Genomic DNA, 20,957 nt, shown 5'->3' with positions numbered 1-20,957 from the left:
TATATATATATATACACACACACACACACACACACACACACACACACACACACACACACACACACACACAGAGTCATGGCTAACAATATTGGCACCCCTGCATTTCTGTCGGATAACACACCACTTCTCCCAGAAAATTGTGCAGTCACAAATTCTTTTTCATGTTCGTTTTTTTTTTTTTTTGTATGCATTGGGACAACACAAAAAAGCAGAACCACAGGTCATTGCTTGGTTTTAACGAAGCAGCTCCACTGGGTCACAGCTTGAACAGGGAGTCTGTTGACAAAGATCAGCCAAGTGTCTCATTCTTCTTTACTTTTATACATTAAAAACATTTTGTGACCTCCCATTAAGAGCTGCACATAATTTTTGCAGTGGTATAATCATTTTTTTTTCTCTTGGTGGCGTGGCACTGCGGATAAAAATAATAATTTTTGATAGTTTTTTTTTTTTTTTCGCTTAAATCTCCATGTATCAAAGGCAGGTTTCTGCATGCTTTTAGAGCAGATGAGAGGAGCTGCTTTGATTGGCCGTTACCAAAATCTGCTCTGACTCCTCCTTCTCATACCACATTCCTCCCACTAATCATGTATTCAGCCTCTCTTCCACATTGCACCTGACTGTGCCCAATATGCGCTGACGCCGGCTGTCACCAAAATTATAAAAAGTTGCTGAACACACCCCTTCACCTGGAGTTTAGACTTTTGTTCACTGCTGTGCCCCAGGAGAATAGAGCCCTTTTTGTGAAAGCCTTATTTTTATTTTTTATCATGGTTTATGCCATAAAATCCAGAGTTGAATGTTGGACAGTCCTGGATTTCAGAATCCACATCTTTGTCTTTTACAGGTGCTGGGCAGAGAGGTATACACATCAAACAACCAGCTTGGTGGTATTCAAATCATGCACAACAATGGTGTGACCCACTGTACAGTTCGTGATGATTTTGAGGGAGTCTTCACTCTTCTGCAGTGGTTATCCTACATGCCTGAGGTATTTTAGCTATTGGTTTGAATAAGATGCTGCATCATGAATTTGTGAATTTATCTCAGTATTTAGAGCTGTGTGTTTTATTTTGTCAAATAAAGATTTTATTTATTTATTTATTTTTTATTTCAGTGTAAATTTAGTCCAGTGCCGATCCTCACTGCCAAGGATCCCATAGATCGGCCAGTGGAGTTTGTTCCAACCAAGGCTCCGTATGACCCTCGCTGGATGTTAGCAGGACGTCCCAGCCAGAGTGAGCGGCTAGCTTGTTATCAATCAATTACGTATAAAATTCAAAAGTCTCCAACCTTTCTCTGTTTTTATAACAGTGTAAAGTAAATATATTTGTGCTTTGGACTGTTGGTCTGAAAAAAACAAGTAATCTTGACAGGTCAGTTTTGAAAAGCTCAGTGAGAAACAGTGGACATTTTGACTATATTTTGAGTAATACATGTATGTGCAATTGGTAATGAAACCTATTATTTGCAGGCCTACATTCAACCTTTTTTCAGCTCCAAAAATGAAGAATGGGGTGGCTATATAAAATCCTGTGTTGTGCTAAAATATGTTTACCTTATATTGCATCCTTGTCCCTTTTAATTCAAAATGCTTTATCAGCAATTGTAGAGTCATATGCTGATTTTTTTGGTGTGTGTGTGTTATTTAAAGTAAATCTAAAGATTCATCATTTCAGCCTACTATCAGCAGGGTTAAAGGTTGAAATAATTAATTACTAGAATTAGGCTATTAAGAAACACTGTACTCTAACATCATACTGCTAAAGGGATGATCGAGATAACACCAAAATGGATGCACCGTGTTTTACACTACAGGTCAGGACTTGAGCAAATTCCACAGCAGTGTAATTACAGCTCTGAACAGCAAAGAGATTGGGAGGCCATGTAGTAAGCCAGTCAACGTCTCTGGTAGTAATGAGTGGCTAGGCTTAATTGAATGGTAACCTCGGAGGCCGAGCATGTTTCTCAGAGTGTATAGGCAGAAAAAGAGCTGAGCAAGCCTCCTTATAGAGTCATCCATCATGGTTTCTGCCAAGATTACAGATTCTGAGTCAAAACACACACACACACACACACACACACACACACACAACCTCAGACTGGATGTAGAAGAAAGCCATGGATTTAAAACAAACTGAATATTTTCTGGAGACTGATTCATTTGCTTTTCCAATTGGCAGTAATTACGTAGCTTCACTTTTTCTCCTGTTTCACCCTTCTTTTTTTACCTGCTGCGCTTTGTGTTACACTTCCTCTCACTCCTCTGTGTGTATGAAGCTCCAAAGGGTTCCTGGCAGAGTGGTTTCTTTGACCATGGCTCTTTCATGGAGATCATGCAGCCATGGGCTCAGAGTGTGGTGGTAGGCAGAGCCAGGCAAGTGTCCCAACAACACACTAAACCCAGATGACATGCTGCCAAAAATGTTAAATGTTAATTAATCTGTTTACAGCATAAATAATTACCTTGACATTATAAAACGTTGTCAAGTTACTTTGTAGATGTCAATGCTAAAAGGTCTGTCTCCATAGACTGGGTGGGATACCTACTGGAGTGGTTGCTGTGGAAACCAGGTCAGTGGAGCTGACAATCCCAGCTGATCCAGCCAATTTGGACTCTGAGGCGAAGGTACAGGCTTGCTCGATATATACACTTGAGTCCTAGCTATTCTACTTTTTATACTTATACATGTTAAAGAACTGATACTGATTTTCTGATTTGTAAATTTAGATCATCCAGCAAGCAGGACAGGTATGGTTCCCAGATTCTGCTTTCAAAACAGCCCAGGCCATTAAGGACCTGAACCGAGAGGGCTTACCTCTCATGGTGTTTGCCAACTGGAGGGGCTTTTCAGGTGGAATGAAAGGTACTTCTGCTTCTATAGTAATGAGTCAATGTGAATTTATCTCTTTTAAACATCTCATTTGAAAGTTTTTCTCCTTAGATATGTATGACCAGGTCTTGAAGTTTGGGGCCTACATTGTGGACGGACTGAGGGAGTACAAGCAGCCGGTACTGGTTTATATTCCCCCACAGGCTGAGCTCCGGGGAGGCTCCTGGGTGGTTATAGATTCCACCATCAACCCTCGTCACATGGAAATGTACGCCGACAAGGACAGCCGGTGAGATGGACAGTAAAATGGCAGGTTAAGAATCCTGTTTATCAGCCCACTTCTCTTTACTTAAATCGTTCTTGTCGCCAGAGGTGGAGTGTTGGAGCCTGAAGGAACTGTGGAGATCAAGTTTAGGAAGAAGGACCTGGTGAAGACCATGAGAAGGATAGATCCAATTTACATAGGCTTGGCTGAAAGTTTGGGTGAGTCCCACTGTTCAATTCTAATTAAAGCCTTTTGTTTGTTTTCATCCATGGTATTTCTCCCTGCCATCCTGTTTTAGTAAGGAGCAATATGTCGGATGAAAGCAGCTTTAACAGTTCCTCTTTACTTGATGTTGATTGTATCATCTTCACCGAGTTCCCCTAGGAGACGTGTCAGTCACAGCCTGCTCAGATCAATCACCAGCTCTCCTGTTTCTCCTGTGGAGCCTATTGATTTTGCTTAGGGCTCAGACAAACTGCCATTCAGTGCTGAGCAGGCTTGGTGCTTTGAGCAAACTGGTGGAATGGATGGTTACTGGGGAGGATTTGAGAGCTTATAGATTGGAATTGACAGAAATCAGTCTTTGGTGACAGCAGCTTGAGGTCTTGGGGCACTTTAAAATAAAATGCTGTGAGCAGCAGTTAATTCACAGCTGTGCGTTGATCGTAATTTGATCGCGGTAGAACTACGTGTAATGGAAGGCCCAATCTAAGACTGCCATGTAAAGGTTTTCACCTACACCTAGTCTCTGGTACATTGTGTGTTCTATATCTGTTAGTATTAACTGGTGTTTCCTCACCACATACTCAGCTTGTAATCAAAACCTGCCATCATATAGATGTGCGCTCCTGGAAAATGATTTGATGATGATTTTTTTTTTTATGGCATTTATTTAAAACTCCGAACAGGAACTCCAGAGCTGAGTCCCCCTGATCGTAAAGAACTGGAGACCAAGCTGAAGGAGCGTGAGGAGTTTCTCCTGCCCATCTACCACCAGGTGGCTTTGCAGTTTGCAGACCTCCATGACACCCCAGGTCGCATGCAGGAGAAGGGTGTTATAACGGTGAGAGCCTAAATGCTGTCTGCAAATAACCTGAAAAGCCCACAGGGCCGTGTCAGTCTAGCTGCTGCTGCACCAGCCTAGTGAGGGATGTTTGGTCTCACCAAACTAAAAGACTCCTCTTCATAATTATCTTGTATTGAACCCAGTCAATCACCTTAGAAACCACAGAGCAGCCTCAGGCTGACTCCATGTCATTCTGTGCCTTCTCAGTCCTATTTTTCATATACAAATACACGAACACACAAAGTGTCTTTATCCACATCACCACAGGCTTGTTTCACAAATGGATGGCAGTGAGGGTATTTTTACGCACAGTGTAGAGTGGAACAACTTATCACTTGTACTGGTCTACATGTTCAACTCGATCTACAGAGAAATATCGATCTATAATAGTTTCTAAAATGGCATCCATTTTTATTCCAATCTGGTGAATATTCAGTTTACAAGCGGCAGTGGTGCGTTGGGTAGAGCAGTTGTTTCCCAACCAGAAGGTTGAAGGTTCAAATCTCGGTGCCTGCAGTCCACATGTCAGTGTCCTTGGGCAAGACACTGAACCCCCAAGTTGCCCATGATGGTGGTGCATATGCACACAGCAGCCCGGGGCCCTCAGCTCAACTCAGCTCTAAACTAAATTTTGTTGTACATGTTACAGTGAAGCAAAATAAAGCCGCTTCTTCTTATGCAGTGTGACAGTTGCACTGGAACATGCAGAAAATTGTCTAATGTTGCACTAAATTCAATAAGGAAATGCAGAAGCTCATGATAACAGTAGCTGCGTGTCTTTTGCCTACTTCAGGATATCCTTGAATGGCAAACCTCGCGCCACTTCTTCTACTGGCGTCTGCGCCGTCTGCTGCTGGAAGACACAGTGAAGAGGAAGATCCAAACTGCCAACAGCAAGCTGACAGATGGACAGGTCCAAGCAATGCTGCGCCGTTGGTTTGTGGAGGCAGAGGGGGCAGTCAAGGTAAAACCCACTGCATGCTTACAGGCTTTGTTCAGTAATTTCCCTGTTCACTGACTTAGTGAAAAATGTAGAAAGCTGATTGATATCTCAATGCGAGTTTGTGAACTTGATGTTAATTTTTTAAAATGGCATGCAATTGATGAAGATGATGATGAAATCAATGATTAATTTCTGTTTTGTTGTCGTAGTGTTTTCAGCATGCTTATATGATAAACATACAGTGCACTTAAATAACAATTTTATGCGTTACCTCATGTCAGTTAGTGTTTTGTACTACTATGTGACACACAAGTCAGCTAGTGCAGATTCAGTTCAGCCTTCCCTGCACAGCTGAAGTACCCAGCTCAGTAGAGTTTCAAAAATGGAAAATGACCATAAAGTCACTTTTACATTTATGTTTTTTTTTAATTAAATATTTTGTTGCTATAGTACTGTTGTGCTGTTCATATGACCTGTCCCTTCTGCACTAGCTCTCCCACAGCAGCAGCATGTTGATCTCCTCCATCTCTTTCTGCCTGACCCTCTCTTGCTGCTTCAGCAGCACTGGTTGAAGCCAATAAATAATCAAAACGAATCAATTGGTTTGCTAATCAGAATGATCGGTCTAGGCAGCTTTCCCATGTGTTTTTCGATATTCTCCTGGACTGAGGGGCAAACATTCAGCATCAGAGTTTATGAACTAGCATGAACTTTTTCCACTTGCACAGCAGTCCATATACTGTACATCCATGCTATAGCTTCATTCCAATGTTAGCTTAGCTAGTCTTACTAGCTTGCTAATGACATGTTAGAAGAGTTGGATCTCCATGATTGAAAGTGGTGTGTTTAAAAAAAATAATAATAAAAAAAAACGGGGAGGAGGAGCCGTTCACAAATGGTCTGTCGTCATGGTTGTGTGTTTGAGAGAGAGAGAGAGAGAGAGAGAGAGAGAGAAATAGAGAGGGGCATGGAGGGGCTGAGTGAATACATGGCATTATGCACGGCAATCTAGTGAAATAAGGTTTAACCTATTATAAATCAATACATGGCGCTCCGTGCTGATATTGTGGCAGCACGCCACAAATAAGTTAATGTATGGGAAACGGTAGTTAAAGGTGGTGTTGTACTGGACTGCATTATATTCAGAGGTGTTCTTAATATTCTGACCCTCTCATGTATGTAACTGGGGAGGACAAAAATATAGACACACCTCTAGCTCTGGCCTTTAACTATGATGTAATAAGTGTGTTTATTTTTATGCCAGTATTAAAGGGCTGAATGTGAAATAAAGTCTAAGGTTTACTTCTTTTCAGGGAAGTGTGTAGGTCCTCTTAGGTAAACACATTCTTAGCCCTGGGGAATGATTACATAGTTTTTTCCATCCTGAAACTCTACAAGGTAGACCAGATAAAGAAGTAGAAAGCATTCCTATTAAGTCATCGTGATTAAATATAGATGGACTGATAAGTGGTAGTTAATGAAAATAAGCATCCCTCAAAGATACATGAATGCTGTTTCATCCCAGACTCAGGCAAAGAGGACCAGCTCCACGGGCGACGTGAGCTGGCTAGCCTTTGAGATCTCCTAAGAAGTGGCCTTCTTGTTAGCTAGTATATTAACCCAATCAGGGCCGGCTGTCTTAAGCCACAATTAATCACAGCCCTGGCACGTGCAGATAGGAGAGCAACATGCTGTTTCTTAATTAAAAGCAAAAAGATTAAATATATTTAATAAGGGCATTAAATGTTCTTGTGGACCTCAAGCTGGACTCTTCATGAAAAGGCAAGAGCCTATTAAACCTACCCACTCTCAAATCTTTGCTCAGCCCTCCAGCCTGGCTTTGTTTGGAATCCAAGATGCCAGCACTCATGAATACTAATTTTCCTATCAGGTCCAGTCAACAAAACATCAGCCCCCCACTTTTTGCCTGTCCATCTCTTTTGTTGTTGCAAATATGTTTGTTGATTCATGACATTTTATATATTTTATCCATAAATTGTTTCATGTCTTTTTTTTCTTTTCCCAGTTACTTTTGTCCACATTCACACTATTAGAAAAAGTGCCATTTCTAGGCCTTGTTTACTCATAAATACACAACACTTCATCTTCTCTCCTTTAATACTCCCTCTCTGCATTATGCAGGCCTATCTGTGGGATAACAATGAAGAGGTGGTGGGATGGTTGGAGAGGCAACTAGCTGAAGAAGAGGGCGCAAGGTCCGTCGTTGATGAGAACATCAAGTACATCCGCCGAGATCACATCCTCAAACAGATTCGTGGGTGAGAATTCTAAAGAAGTCCAGGTTCAGTGTAGTGACAGATTATACATTGCAACTAATTTTCACCTGTCTTCACCCCACCTTATCCGTCTGACAAATACCTGATGTCCACCTTTCTTTGCATGATTTTGATGTTGTCTTTTGTTTTCTCCTTTTATTTTCAGCCTTGTTCAAGCCAATCCAGAGGTTGCCATGGATTCTATTGTGTATATGACCCAGCACATCTCACCCACACAGAGAGCTGAGGTGATCCGTATCCTGTCCACTATGGAGACATCAGCCTCCTCCTAGAGGGAGCCAGACCTCTCCTCCATGCATGGCTGAATCACAGTTGAAGCCAGAATCACAACCAAAGGAGCCTGGCTCAGCCAGACCTATTTCTGCTTGGGCCAGCACTAGAAACTGAGGCGGGAGGAGCCAACATGAAGGGCTTTGGTAGCTGCCAGGTTGCTGATGAGTTGTTGGCAATGATCCCGATTAAGAAAAAGTTTAGATGACTGATGTGTACATTCATGTATTTTGTTTTTTTTATTATTATTATTCAAATGCAACTGAAAAATAACTAAAGAAGTATCTAGTGACTAATATGTAACTATCTGCTTGGTGTTTACACAGTTGACCCAAATGGATGTTTGTGCGTCCATGATAATCAATGACCTCCATCCTTCTGAATCGGAGTGTGCACAATAATACATTTATAATGTTGTTGTCATATTAAAAGCACCTTGGTTTGTGACATATGCTTGGTAAGTTTTGCACATGTTTCGATGACCTGCTCGACAATGGCAACACATTGCTAGGAGCATTAGCGAGAAAGGGGGTTTTAAACTCCTAAGTAGGGAGCATTTAGATATTGAACAAAGACGGGGAACACCATAACAGCTTTGGACAGGAAGAGCCCAGCAGGGAGCAGGGACAAGGTCCCTTTTAGACCCCAACTGTTTCACAGTTACCCTGCAGTGAGCAATGGGCATCTCGCCTCACAACAAAACCACAGCTGTCCCTTCTGTTCTCACTCCCACAGTACACTGCTTTACATGCACTTTACGTCTAACTGCTCCCTTACATAGCACCCCAAATCAAACCTACAGTTTTAACTGTTGCATCCAGCATATAACACAAACGCACAGAGTGATACAAAGTAATACAAAGTCTGAATGCTAATTTAAATGAGAATGAATAATGACACTGCACAGAATGGATAATAGCAACTTATCCAAACTTGTCTACTTTTCCTGGGGTTCCCTGTTATAATGCTTCCAAAACCAAGTAATTCAAAGTTGAGTGGTTGTTAGTTTTTGTTTGTTTTTATTTTAACTAAAGAAATCTTTTTGAATTTACAACTGTGAGATGAAATGACTACTGTTCACTGGACTTGCACTGTATGCTACATGACATGTCTAATTTTACTGTCATCCATATTAACTGTATTCTATGTAATGTCTATACCTTTTTTAAATGAAATGCTACTTATTATGCCCATGTTATTGTCACCTGAAAGTCTCTCAGAAACTGTACGCCCCACAGACAACAGCCTTGGTGGATATGTTCAGAAACCTCTGCAGTAATCAGACAACAAACTTCACATCAAATGGCCACCACTTTGGTGTTATCATAATGACTTTTTTTTTCTTTTATGCATTTACCTTCCAAACCGCATGAGTTGGAAACAGAACTTTTCTTTTCTCTGGATTCTGTGGACTGATTCTTTTCATTTGGGAATAAGAACCAGCCCGGTCTGATAGCAACATGGTTTTTTTGCCATTTTCTGGAACTTTAAAAGTATTCACAGTCTTCAAATATGATTTAGTTTTGAACAAATTTCAAATATGAAAAGCCCAGACTAAGCTGCACAAATTGCTTTTCGTCTCAATACTTTATTCTGTTTCAGAGTTGTACATCTTAAAAATTGTGTCATTAGTTAGTTTCACATAAATATACCTTGTATGAAATAATGACATGATCTCTGTTCATGTCTCGGTTAGTGTGTGAAATTTGATCATTAGTGTGTGAGGAATAACATTTTCAAAACATTTAGTAGTGCAACACTCAGAACTGTCAAAACTCACCAAACTTCATTTTGGTGAATATGTAATCTATTTAATTTTTTACGGTGTAAAAACAAAAGGATCTTACATCCCCAGCCAAGCTGATAGTTGAGGCGTTAAAGGAGCTGACTATGATCTGAACACATGCCCTGTGACAGTGAGGTCACTGGTTTGAACCCAACTAGGTAAATGTGCTGTGTGTATCCTTCTGTTTGTCTCCACTATTTGTTGTGAACTGTGTTCACACACTCTTGTGGTTTTCAGAAGTTGTACAGTACCTATATGTCAAACAATATGCTTGGACACAGTTTATCTCTGCTTCAGGCTTTATTTTTTAAATCAGTTTTTGAAAACTGTGTTTTACTTGCAAACTCTCAACTTGAGTTTGATAGACAACATATGGCAATGGAGTCATAAAATGATTTTTATAGAAGAAAAATATGAAAATGGGACATTAAAGTTGGATTCACTTCTATAGATCATTGTGTCATATGCTCTGCTGAAAAAGCAATGTGTGAAACATTTATGTGTCAGCGCTGTGCCTTTAATGTGCCTGTGATGACATGTATTTCAGTTGCTTTAGAAGTAACTGGTTGTTTCCTATGCAGGGATGAAGAAGACTTTACAGCGATGAGCTCTAAATGTAGTAGCTCTAACTTAGTTTGAAGTGTGTTTGTGCACGAACTCTATTTTTCTTGGTTTAAGAAAGTAATGTTTTTAACGAAACAAAGTTTTCAAGAATTTGCAGTAATTTAATTTGTCTTGTTTTTTTTTGTTTTTTTTACTTGACATTATGATGATCCACTGGACAGATAATCATATCACTGGAAGCCTCGTTAATTTCAGCAGTCAGAAAAAAAAGTCTGTTTCTCTGAAGAGACATTTTCTGATTACTCAAACATGATAGTCTTCCTATTTCTCCATTCACAGACGATTGAAGCGGAGTTTTCTTTTAAACTTCAACAGTATTAAAGAGAATGAAGCAGATCAAAGAAATATCTTTTTTTTTTAGCTGTTCTTTCAAATCATCCCCTTGGCTCTGTCAACTCTATTACCATCCTACCAACAAATATGTAAGACAAATTGAGTTGCATGTACTCAATACCCACCACAATTATAGGAAGCCCAATAAGAAAATGAGTCATTTGGATGTATAATTGGAAATGTGCCTTGCTTGGTCTCTCTGGTCTCCCAGAGGGTTTTGCTCATTTGTGGTGGCATGCTAGACTGGCAAGTCTTATTTTAATCACTGGCAAACTGCAGAATCAGGTATTGGAGTGGGGAGAAAAGGATTGGTTGGTGAATCTTGCAAGAAACTGCTTAATGCTGTTTCTTTAATTTACCATGTACAGCAGATCAGATAGACATACACATGTAGTCACACCAGTGCTCCTGAAATGTTTAGTTGGGCTCTTTGGGTGACAAAACTTGCTCATTTCAATGTTACAATAAAACCAAGCTGACAGAATATAGATTTATTTTCCACTTGCCAAGCAGTGATGACTTCTGGTTTCAGGCAGAACTGTATCAAAATGGGAACAGCAAGAAATATTAATTGGAAAAAAAAGGGGGGGGGGATCAGAGTCTGCGATGAGATTGAAATGGAGGCATTAATATTGAGCAGAGGGGAGACTCAATCATGCATCTGAGGCGGCCATAATTCCACATTCACATTTCTAAGTGACTTAACAGCACTTAAGAGACAATGCCTGTGACCCAGTTGCAGGATTCCAATTAGCGGGGTGTATGCAACAGTTGAGATGAAAAGAGAACAGGGTCTTTACAGTGCCCTAGGGCTGTCTGATTACTGCCTGAAAACAAGAGTCTTTTACCTGTGACAAAGAGAAGACCGACACAGAGGGAGCGCAAGGCCCCAGCTGTTCTCTCCCTCTCCAAGCTGAAGATTCTGAAGAGCTCATCTCATCTCCGCCTGTCTGTCTGCCTTTTCCCATTGCAGCCATATTGCAAAGTGTATTGCAGCACAGTCACAGTCAGTTTGGGATAGAAACTGATGACCTCTGGGTCTTAAGGCTGCCATTTTCCTCAAGGCTATGGCGCTAGAATGATGGCTGTAGTCTTTGGTGCTGAAAAATAAAGCTTGGCATTGAGAACAATCATCAAAAAAAATTTTAAAAGAATGCCAAAGGTGTTTTTCACTTCTCTGTCACTGTTTTGCTGTGGAAGGGAGGGCTTTTAGGGTCGGGGCTGAGGAGAGTGTGATTTGCATACTCTGGTTTTTTTACCCTCTCCCCTGAACCACTGTTCACATCGAGGCTTTTGTCTGCTAACCATGGCTGCATAGTTACCGCAGATCAAAACATGTCTTGGTGTCACTCTCGTCACAGCAAACCTTGTGATCCCAGGGGGTCATTTTGATGACATTTGCAGCAGCTGCCTTGCCATGTAAGTCAGGAGGTACTGCGCTCCAACAGATGTTACCACTTTTGGATTTAAATGTTTCAGTAGGAGCAGGAGCAGTTTCAGCACCGGTGACCTCCTCATCAGACTCATCAGATGTGTCTGTGTCTTCTGATTGATACTCTACATCGTCTTCCTCCTCAGAAACCTGCTCATTGTGTATCGCTATGCTGCTCTGTGTCCTCTGCCTCAATTTCAGCAAAGATATGATCCAGAGCTTGGCTTATTGTAACTCTTCTTCTTATTTTTGAATGCTGCAAACTGGAGATGTGTACTCTGCAAGTCATCAACTCTAAACTGAATTGTTGGTCTTATTCATGCCTTACATGTCTGTCTTTGTTTGCTTTATTTGTCCAGGGAAGGAGACAACCAGGCAAAGAGAGAAGCCCCTAACTAAAGCTCACAGGGTTGGGAGAGGAGCTGACTGTCAGTGGGCTGCTGGCTAACAGTGTTAGTGAGCTGACAATGTGCTTATGATTTCAGTTTTGGCACTAATTATTGTTTTATAATCTTGTATTATAACTGGATCAAAACCGACCCTAACAATACAAAGGTCATAATTTTCACCAGAGCATTTTATAATTTAGTGAAATAGTTTTTTTGTTTGTTTGTTTAAATACAGGTTCCTGACAAAGTCAAAAAGCCTTTATAATAAACAAATTTATGTGGTACTTTTATGCATTTAAAACCTAAAAACCGGTTGCTGCCGACCCTAATACAAGAGGAAGACTAAGTAAAACGTGTCAGATTTTCACAGTTCATAATTTACTGAAACTGATTTAAACAAAACACTGTTATAAACCTTTGCTGTAATAAACTAAGAAGTCAATCAAAGCCAGTAAGTCACGTGTTTGTGTATCATGAATACAGTAGTTGTAAGATTTGGTAAACAGAAACATTATACTAATCTGATATGAGCACTGAATTACATTTCAAACAAAATGAACCATAAGGCCATTATATGATGAAGCAAGGAGAATCAAGTTACAGGACAAAAAGCAGTTTATTTCCATTAAATTTAGCATCCAGGACAAAACTGCCAAACAGTCCCAACACTGCTGTCACACTACTGGCTTTGCTTTTATATGGTTTTATGATGTTGGTGCTTTTCAGTAAGATTTCCCAATACTTTTAACACTTTCATGATTTATAATATTTGATAGTTTTAAATTATGAAGGGCAAACCAAGCTTCTGACAAGCAATTTCCATTAATAGATAAAAAATGAAAATGAATGATCTATTGTATCTTTAATGTGAGGACACCAGCCTGCAGAGTTATAGTCAGGCAGTGAATCTCTCAGGGGAGCACAAAGGCAGCCTGTCAGCCAGCTGCATGAGAAACGTGCCACAAGGGTCAAAGATTACTGCGCCCAGTGATTATGACCACGTAATGCACACATTCTCATTCTGTCAGAGCTGGGTAAACATTGGATGAGGACTAACTGAACACCAGGACGACAGAGAGGCGGGATCATTCTCAAAAAGAAAACCTACTGCTGGCAGAAGAGGGGGAAGGCAGATTGTCCTACCCAGTCTTTTCTTTACATTTCAGAATCAGAATCAGAATCAGAATCAGCTTTGATCATCAAGTATGTTGAGCATGCAAGGAATTTGTCTCTGGCACAGAGGCTGTCAGTGTATTTTAGGCAACAGACAATAGACAAAGGAATAGTGCAATCAAAGGTAGGGGAAGCATGGAAGAAGGAGAAGAAGTGGTATTCATAAACATACAGTGTGTATATATATATATACATACAGTATATATACTTTTTTATGAAACATGTCTGATTCTTCCTTGTGTCCTTATTTTATTTGCATTTATCCCAGCATGCAATGGGACTAACACTCAATAATGTAAAAATCTACTTACTAACAAAAATAATCATTAAATTGTTTAACTTAATACTATAGTTTAAATACCATTTTCTCCAAAACATGGGCTGAAATGTGGGCCTAACAATATTCAGTATGGTACACCTGTTTACTGTTGAGCAAAATACATTCAGTGACATTTAATGACAAATGCATGCATTAACTTGCTGTGGCACGATGCCTCACAAGGTACTGTATAGGAGGTTGCAGCATTCAAGCATACTAAACTACTGGACAGGCAAGTGTAATAGCAGTTATTACTCAGATAGAGATGGGTGCTGATAGGGCTCCTCTAAACCTTCCAAATGAGCCTTCAGGTCAAATATATTTAGCAGGGTTTTTAATGCTTAGAAAATTGTATTCACTGTTTTACAATGATTGTCTATATATGGAAAAATGCTTGTAGTAATATTGTTTGGCCATTGTGTCAAAATTGCTTCACAGCCCAGTGCTGACTTTTATTCAAGCAAGTAGTGAAAAGTCTGTAAACAGTATTTGAGAATATGACAGGTTTAACCTCCACTACAGCCCTGAATGTGGATCACCCATCTCAGTTCCTCAAGTTTGCAGCTGACTGCATTTAGCCAATCCACAATTCTGGACTTTGACAGAATGTCCAGGTTATAGGTTATCAGTCCACCTCTGCTGCAGTTTGCTGTTCATCTTCAAGAGAAAATCAATCTTATCCTGTAGCTGAGTACACAATAACTAGCTTGCTATTTGTTCTAATACTGCTGTTCATGCACTTGACTGTAGATTTGTTATTGATATTAACATAGGCTGTGAAAAACAGGGCTTAGTCAATATGAACAATAATATGCAAGAAGCTCCTTGTAGCTGTACATTGCAGACCAGGTGAATCTGCTCCCTGTACCATGCCTCCATTCCTGCCCTCCTCTCTCATCCCTCTCCCCCCTGTCCTGACATTAACATTCATGGAACCACTGGAGTGTGGCGAGCCGCGTACAACGACGAGATGCGGGGATAAGGGGGGGCAAAGGGAGGGTGGAAGTAGGAGAATGGTAGGTTGAGGTAGTGAAGGTTGCTCTGTATGGGACTGTGGGAAAGGTCAACAACCAAGGTGTCACATCTTTGGTCATACATTACAATTATTACTGCAGGTCATTGACTGGTATAAAAAATATGGGACCAGGCCAGGTGACATGCTGGGAGAGTGGGCAAGGCCAGGCCAGGCCAGGCCAGCAAGATGTCACTACTGACTATTACTATATTTCTCAGTAAATCTCAGTAAGAGGATAGCATAGTTCTAGAGATGGCAAATGAATCTGTTGGTCCATCACTTTGGTGCAGACTGAAATATCAGCCAATAACTAATGGATGGACTGCCATAAAATCTTGCCCAGACATTCATGATCCCCAGAGGATCAATCCAACTGACTTTGGTGATTCCCTGAATTTTTTCTCTAATGACACCATGAGGTTGACCTTTATAGTTAGTGACCTATCTTTACAACCATTTGATAGATTGCCATGGAATTTGCTACATATATTCAAAGTCCCCAGAAGATAAATCCTGATATCTGACTTTTCCTGTTATGTCATACTGTGATTGACATGATTAGTTTTTATATTGAAATATTTTGACAAAATTGTATGACTGTAATTGAATTTGGTGCAGATATTCATGGTCTCAAGTGTCTTAACTTCGATCCCCAGATCTTTTATCTAGCACCACCATGAAGTCAAAATTTCAGTTTGTCTAATAAGGTAACATCAAAGGTCAAAGGTCAAGGTCAAAGTGTTTATTTGTCATATGCACAGTTAGGAAACGTGTTTCCCTGTACAATGAAATTCTTACTTTACCGTCCACATGAATGCCATATAAAACAAGTGAAATATAAAGTAGATGAGCAATAATACAAATCTAAGGCACTTTAAAGCAGAAGGTGAAGGAAGCAAATAAAAAGACAACAGGAACACAATACAATGCAGAGAGTGTGCATTATATTGTGCACATGCAACATGGTTAATGCCCAAATACCGTGAAAACAAATGATGGCTTTAACTCTTGCTTCAGTAAGCATTACAGGATTTTATGCTTTCTGTTAAAATATATCTCTGCAGTAACATCAATTGAAGTGTAGAAATGTTTAGATGTAGAATTTATATTTGTCTTTTTATCATTTTCATCAACAATTTTTACCACACTGGAATAGGCACATGTTGTTACTTGGCATTCATGCAATATGAGGTACTTCTTTGGATCATATTCATGCCCCTATGGCCAAATGTATATCCAGCAATATGATATTCTGCAAAGTTTTTTGTCTTCCCCCTGTTGTGTGCCAATATAAATTGCTGATTGATTAATTGTTTTGAGGGAAAACAGCGTGAAGAACATGCATCTTTTCTACACACACTACACAGCCTATTCATTATGAATTATGATATGCACAAAGTTGCTGACTAACAGAGTTTAGCTGAATGCAAATATCCAGCGGCTGTGGCTCAGGAGGTAGAGCGGGTCATTTCCTAACTGGAGGATTAGCGGTTCGATTCCCGGCTTGTCCAGTCAACGTGTCGAGGTGTCCTTGAGCAAGACACTGAACTCCCTGTGATGTCACCGGTGTGTGAATTTGGGAGTGCGAATGGGTGAATGGCCGAATAATGTGTGAAAGCGTTTTGAGTGTGCTGTAAAAGCATAGAAAGGTGCTATACACGTATAAGACCATTTACCACCCAGCAGTGGCCCTTTTAGAGAAGTGCATCATATTAAAATGCATGCATTACAGGCATATTACTGAAGCGTGGAAAGCCAACTCCCTGTGGAACAGTTGGTTTACTGCTCCTTGTAGAGCCTGTGGAATGGGTAGATTTGTGACCAGTGTCCTCTGGCTCTGAAGGACGAAGGCAATCAACCCGGAAAATCATTGTGTCATCGAACAGAGTTGGTGTCCAACATTTAAATGAGGCTCACAAAGATATTTATAAGTTCAACAAGCTCAGCAAGGTGTCATAGCAATGAAAGGAGGTGGAGCCAGTAAAGAATAGAAAGAACAAGACTATATTTAGATAAAATTGACAGCTTGCTTGTGGGGGTGGGGGGGTCAAAATTACTAAGAGGGTTGTAATCTAATGCTGCAAAAACTGTTTTGTTTCTGCATTGTATCCAACAGCCTGTAAGCATTGTAGCTTTGGATTACTTTAGCTTGGAGAAGACTTTCAGTTCAGGTTTAGGATGAAATATATTTTCCCCACTTAATGCTGCAAAAGCTTAAAAAAACAGTGTTTTGACACTTTAAGAGACAACTTTCATTTGCTATCAGCTTTCTTTCGCTCATTTTCCTCTCCCTTTCATAAAAGTACAAGGCAGAGGATGAGTGGACTTGGCAGACATACAGTACCTCGACTGATGAACCTCCTTCTATCTTCATGACCACCCTCCACTCTGTCTACCCCATTACACATACATACATTTAGCAGGGCCGGGCTTTTTCACGGTTGAACATTGCCTGCTTGATTGTAAATGAGAGAGAACCATCAACCTTCTGCCATGTCTTTGTCTCAGTGTTAGTGCTACAACATACAAAGTGATGTTGTTTGTGTAAACCCAGTCAGGGATGGAATATCAATACGGCTTGATATTTCTGAAAATTATTTGCATGGTGCTTTTTCCTACTTTGTAAAGCAATCAGATTTTTATCAAAAGCAAGATCATAAATAGCTGATATTGTGCATTGGTAGTGTTAGTGCTTGTAACCATAATCAAGTATCATGAGCTAAAGTGGCAACTCTGACAACTTATACAATTTAGAGGTGTGGATGGCTTTGTCACCTGTTCAAAATCATCATAATACCAAGCTTTCCAAGGTACAGGAAGAGCCTAGAAAAACTCAAAATATGTTAAACTGAAATTATTTTTTGTTTTCAACTCTCAATAAACATAACAACAAACACTGATTAATATCTTAACCAGCGTATGTGCCTTGGCTTTTGTGAGAAAACAACTTGTCAGTATCTACAACATGCCGGATTCCTGCCGGATGAATTTGGCTTTGCAGATTAAGCTCTGCAGGAGAAGAAAGTAGGTGGGGAACTCTTATGATTCTGTCCTCTTCAGCTTTAATCAAAAGTACACTGACATGCTGCAGCCCCCTCCCTCTCTTTCATAATAATGGGCCGCTAAAAATTCAGGAGGCAGGCTCCACACAAATCACTCGCCAGATTTGAGTCCAATGCAATAAATATGTAAATGAGGAGAAGCCAATGTCTCGTAGCTTCCAGATCAGCACACAGAGAAAAAAAAAGAGGAAAAACTGTATTAATTGCCCGTGGCCAGAGGAATTCTATTACTGTGGGCATTGATTATAAAATTGTATGTGTGAATGATTTTCATGCAGAAAGTGAACTACCAAGCCTCGAGCAAAAAGTGAAGAAAATGTCAAATTAGGGAATTGGGCCAGATTGTGCAAGTAACCCAAAAGAGGAAAAGACAAAAAAGGCTAATTCTAAGTTGAAATATGATTTAGATTAGAAAATAAAGAGGTTTTCTATCTTACGTTACAATATAGTATTGTTCAGGCAATTCATTTGACCAACTGTAATGTGTAACTGTCAAGATTTACTTTTCTCACACTGTAAATCTTCCCTTTCATAGTTTTTAGGTTTTCAAGCTCATAAGGCAGCTACACAACCTCGGAGAATGGGGTACAGGACATTATTCTTTTTATTCAATTGCAGGGTCTATGGGTGCATTACCCTAATGGACTCTACTGTGTAATATGGCTGACATTTTTATACACTACATCATGATGGAGGAATGACAAAAAGATCATAAAGTCTTCAAATAAGGTGGTTTGTTGTCACACTAACTGAGCAAAATGACATTTAGACATGGCAATCGGGTGCAAACAATAAAGGTTTTTGTGGTGAATAAATCAACAAATTCTATATAAGAATTTCTTTTTTTTTTGTGTGGAAGCCAACTCAAGTGTTGGGCTGTTATACTATGAACTCCATGGGACCACTCAGCTGTCTTCACTTTCTGTTTGATAAAAGTTCTAAAATGATGCGTAAAACATAAAAAATATCTAAAATGTGTAAAAAAAAACAATTCCTGGACCTACAAAGATTTGCTATTGGCCTCAACATTTCTGTGACTCAGGAAGTAGAGTGCGTTGTTTCTTAAATGGAGGGTTGATAGTTCAATCCCCAACTCCTCCAGTCCATGTGTCAGAGTGTCGAGGAGCAGACACTGAACCTCAAGTTGCTCCCAGTGGTTCACTGGTGTATGAATGGGTGACTGGGCAAATAATGCGATAAGGCTTTGAATGTGCTTAAATACACGGTAAAGCGCTATACAAATGTAAGACCATTTTTGAAAGAGTTTGACTGCGTTTATAGTCCGACTATGTGCACAAATCATTCCCACCTCGGAGGACAACTAAATGTATGTGGTGCCTTTTTTTATACACGGTCCCTCCAACAGTCGCCATAATCACTGTCAGTTAGATTTACATTGATTTGCTGACATCCAGTTTGACATGCAAATCTCGCTCTTAATCAGTGCATTTTGTTCAGATAAACAGGGATTAGTTTGATTAACAGCGTAACATTATCTCCTACAGAGAAGGGAACATTTAAACATAATGAGCTTAAGTAGATGCCAATATAGATTTGAAAGTAAACAGAGCTGTGGAAGTACAAATAACCTTTGTTTTTGGCAAATAGTGTTCAACAACAACCAGTTAGTGAGAGTAATGTAGATGAGCCCCAAGCTTTCCTCTAAACCAACAGGTGGCACTGAACATTTTACCTGAGTGATATCTATTTATTTTTCAATAACAAAGACATTTTGTTTCCAGAAGAAGTTAGGGTCTAGATCCTAAATCTAATGAGCTATAGTTTTCTTGCCATCAAATCCCATTACAACCACCAATAAACTATTGCTTTTGTAGCCAATTCCTTGGTGCCATAGATCTTCATTTTATTTAAAAGCTATTGAAAACCTATCACTGAGCCACACTGCTGCATTCAGTGACATGTTCCTTTTTCAAACTTTTATCCACCTCCCTCAGCTAGAAATACACATTATCACACCAAAGAAGGCTTAATGGGCCACTGTAAATGGTACCCAACAAATACTCTCTTTACTCCTTTTTAAGTAAAGTTTGCTAAAAAAAACTACAGTTCCCAGCTTTTTAAAAGCAAATTACTTAGACTTTTTAACAAGTCTTCAGTAGAAATCAATAGGCTTGGGGCCGAGAGCCACAGTGAGGCTGATGCACTTGTATTCCACTTAAATTTGGATTTTGTTACTAACTGATGAGATGTTGAAGACAATATAAATCTTCAAAACACCCTGATAGAAGCTCCTTTTTTTGCTACAGTTTATAGTTTGAGACCCTCCGTTTCTCCCAAACAGCTCCACTGATCTGTTCCTTCAGTGTTCTCCTTCCCTGCTTAGTGGTTCTAACCTCAGCTTTAGTTTTGTTGCTGCAACAAGTCACTTTTCAAAGAGAATCCACAAAAATTCATAAATCTCCTTGTCACAGTGGTTAATGTGATAGAGATCTTAATAGAGAGTGATCATTTAGCAATCAGTGTTACAACAATCATGCATATTGTTGGATTTAGCAACTCAAGACCTGAAGGAATGAAGGTCTATCAACTACACACTGCTGCTGAAGGCAGTGCACGAGATCATCTGTGTCAATAATTTGATCAGTAAATACAAAACCGGTGGGTCTTGATGCTCTGAAACTTTGAGCTGCAAATGTTTTCACTCAGACATCCTCAGTGATTCAGAAAAACTGAACACTTAAAAATGCTGCTGCATACAAGAATCATGCTGTACTTTCATCTGGCAAGAGTTTATTAGTTTATTTTTAATGAGGACAGAATACAAACTAGCACAGTGACTGACCACATAAGTAGAACGACTACAAAAGTTTGGCATCTTTGCATTGAATGGTTTGTCCATCTGAATCAAGAGGTTTTCTACAACTGAAATTCAAAACCCCTGAACACTGGAGCCTTAAGTAAACAGTTGACTGTTCTGTACAGTTGCCCATTATTCTATGTGTAAGGTTAGACCCATGTCACGTTAAAGTCAAATAATTTTCCATTACATATAAAATTATCAGATTTATAAAGTTATCCTCTTGTAAGCAAACGTGTTGGCAATCGAGAAATGAAAGAAATTCCTGACTAAATAAATAAATAAATAAATAAATAAATAAATAAATAAATAAAAGAAACAAAGCTTCCGT

General features: G+C 39.6%; 1 protein-coding gene across 10 annotated transcripts in view; it reads left to right on the top strand.

The window, feature by feature from the left end:
- acaca (acetyl-CoA carboxylase alpha) overlaps positions 1-8,868 on the top strand; it is a 35,433-nt gene extending 26,565 nt beyond the window's left edge. For all 10 annotated transcript variants that reach the window (XM_020598739.1, XM_020598740.1, XM_020598738.1 and 7 more), the window contains 11 exons: positions 848-991; positions 1,118-1,238; positions 2,281-2,377; positions 2,533-2,629; positions 2,732-2,867; positions 2,946-3,123; positions 3,205-3,317; positions 4,008-4,162; positions 4,959-5,129; positions 7,251-7,387; positions 7,551-8,868. In XM_020598739.1, coding sequence (XP_020454395.1) covers positions 848-991; positions 1,118-1,238; positions 2,281-2,377; positions 2,533-2,629; positions 2,732-2,867; positions 2,946-3,123; positions 3,205-3,317; positions 4,008-4,162; positions 4,959-5,129; positions 7,251-7,387; positions 7,551-7,677 — 1,476 coding nt within the window. In that variant the 3' untranslated portion in view covers positions 7,678-8,868. The remainder of the gene's footprint in view (positions 1-847; positions 992-1,117; positions 1,239-2,280; positions 2,378-2,532; positions 2,630-2,731; positions 2,868-2,945; positions 3,124-3,204; positions 3,318-4,007; positions 4,163-4,958; positions 5,130-7,250; positions 7,388-7,550) is intronic.
- Positions 8,869-20,957: the final 12,089 nt, after the last annotated feature.

The sequence above is a fragment of the Monopterus albus genome, unplaced genomic scaffold, assembly GCF_001952655.1.
Source record: "Monopterus albus unplaced genomic scaffold, M_albus_1.0 scaffold39.1, whole genome shotgun sequence".
Taxonomy (NCBI): domain Eukaryota; kingdom Metazoa; phylum Chordata; class Actinopteri; order Synbranchiformes; family Synbranchidae; genus Monopterus; species Monopterus albus.
This window is presented reverse-complemented; position numbering and strand designations above follow the sequence as displayed.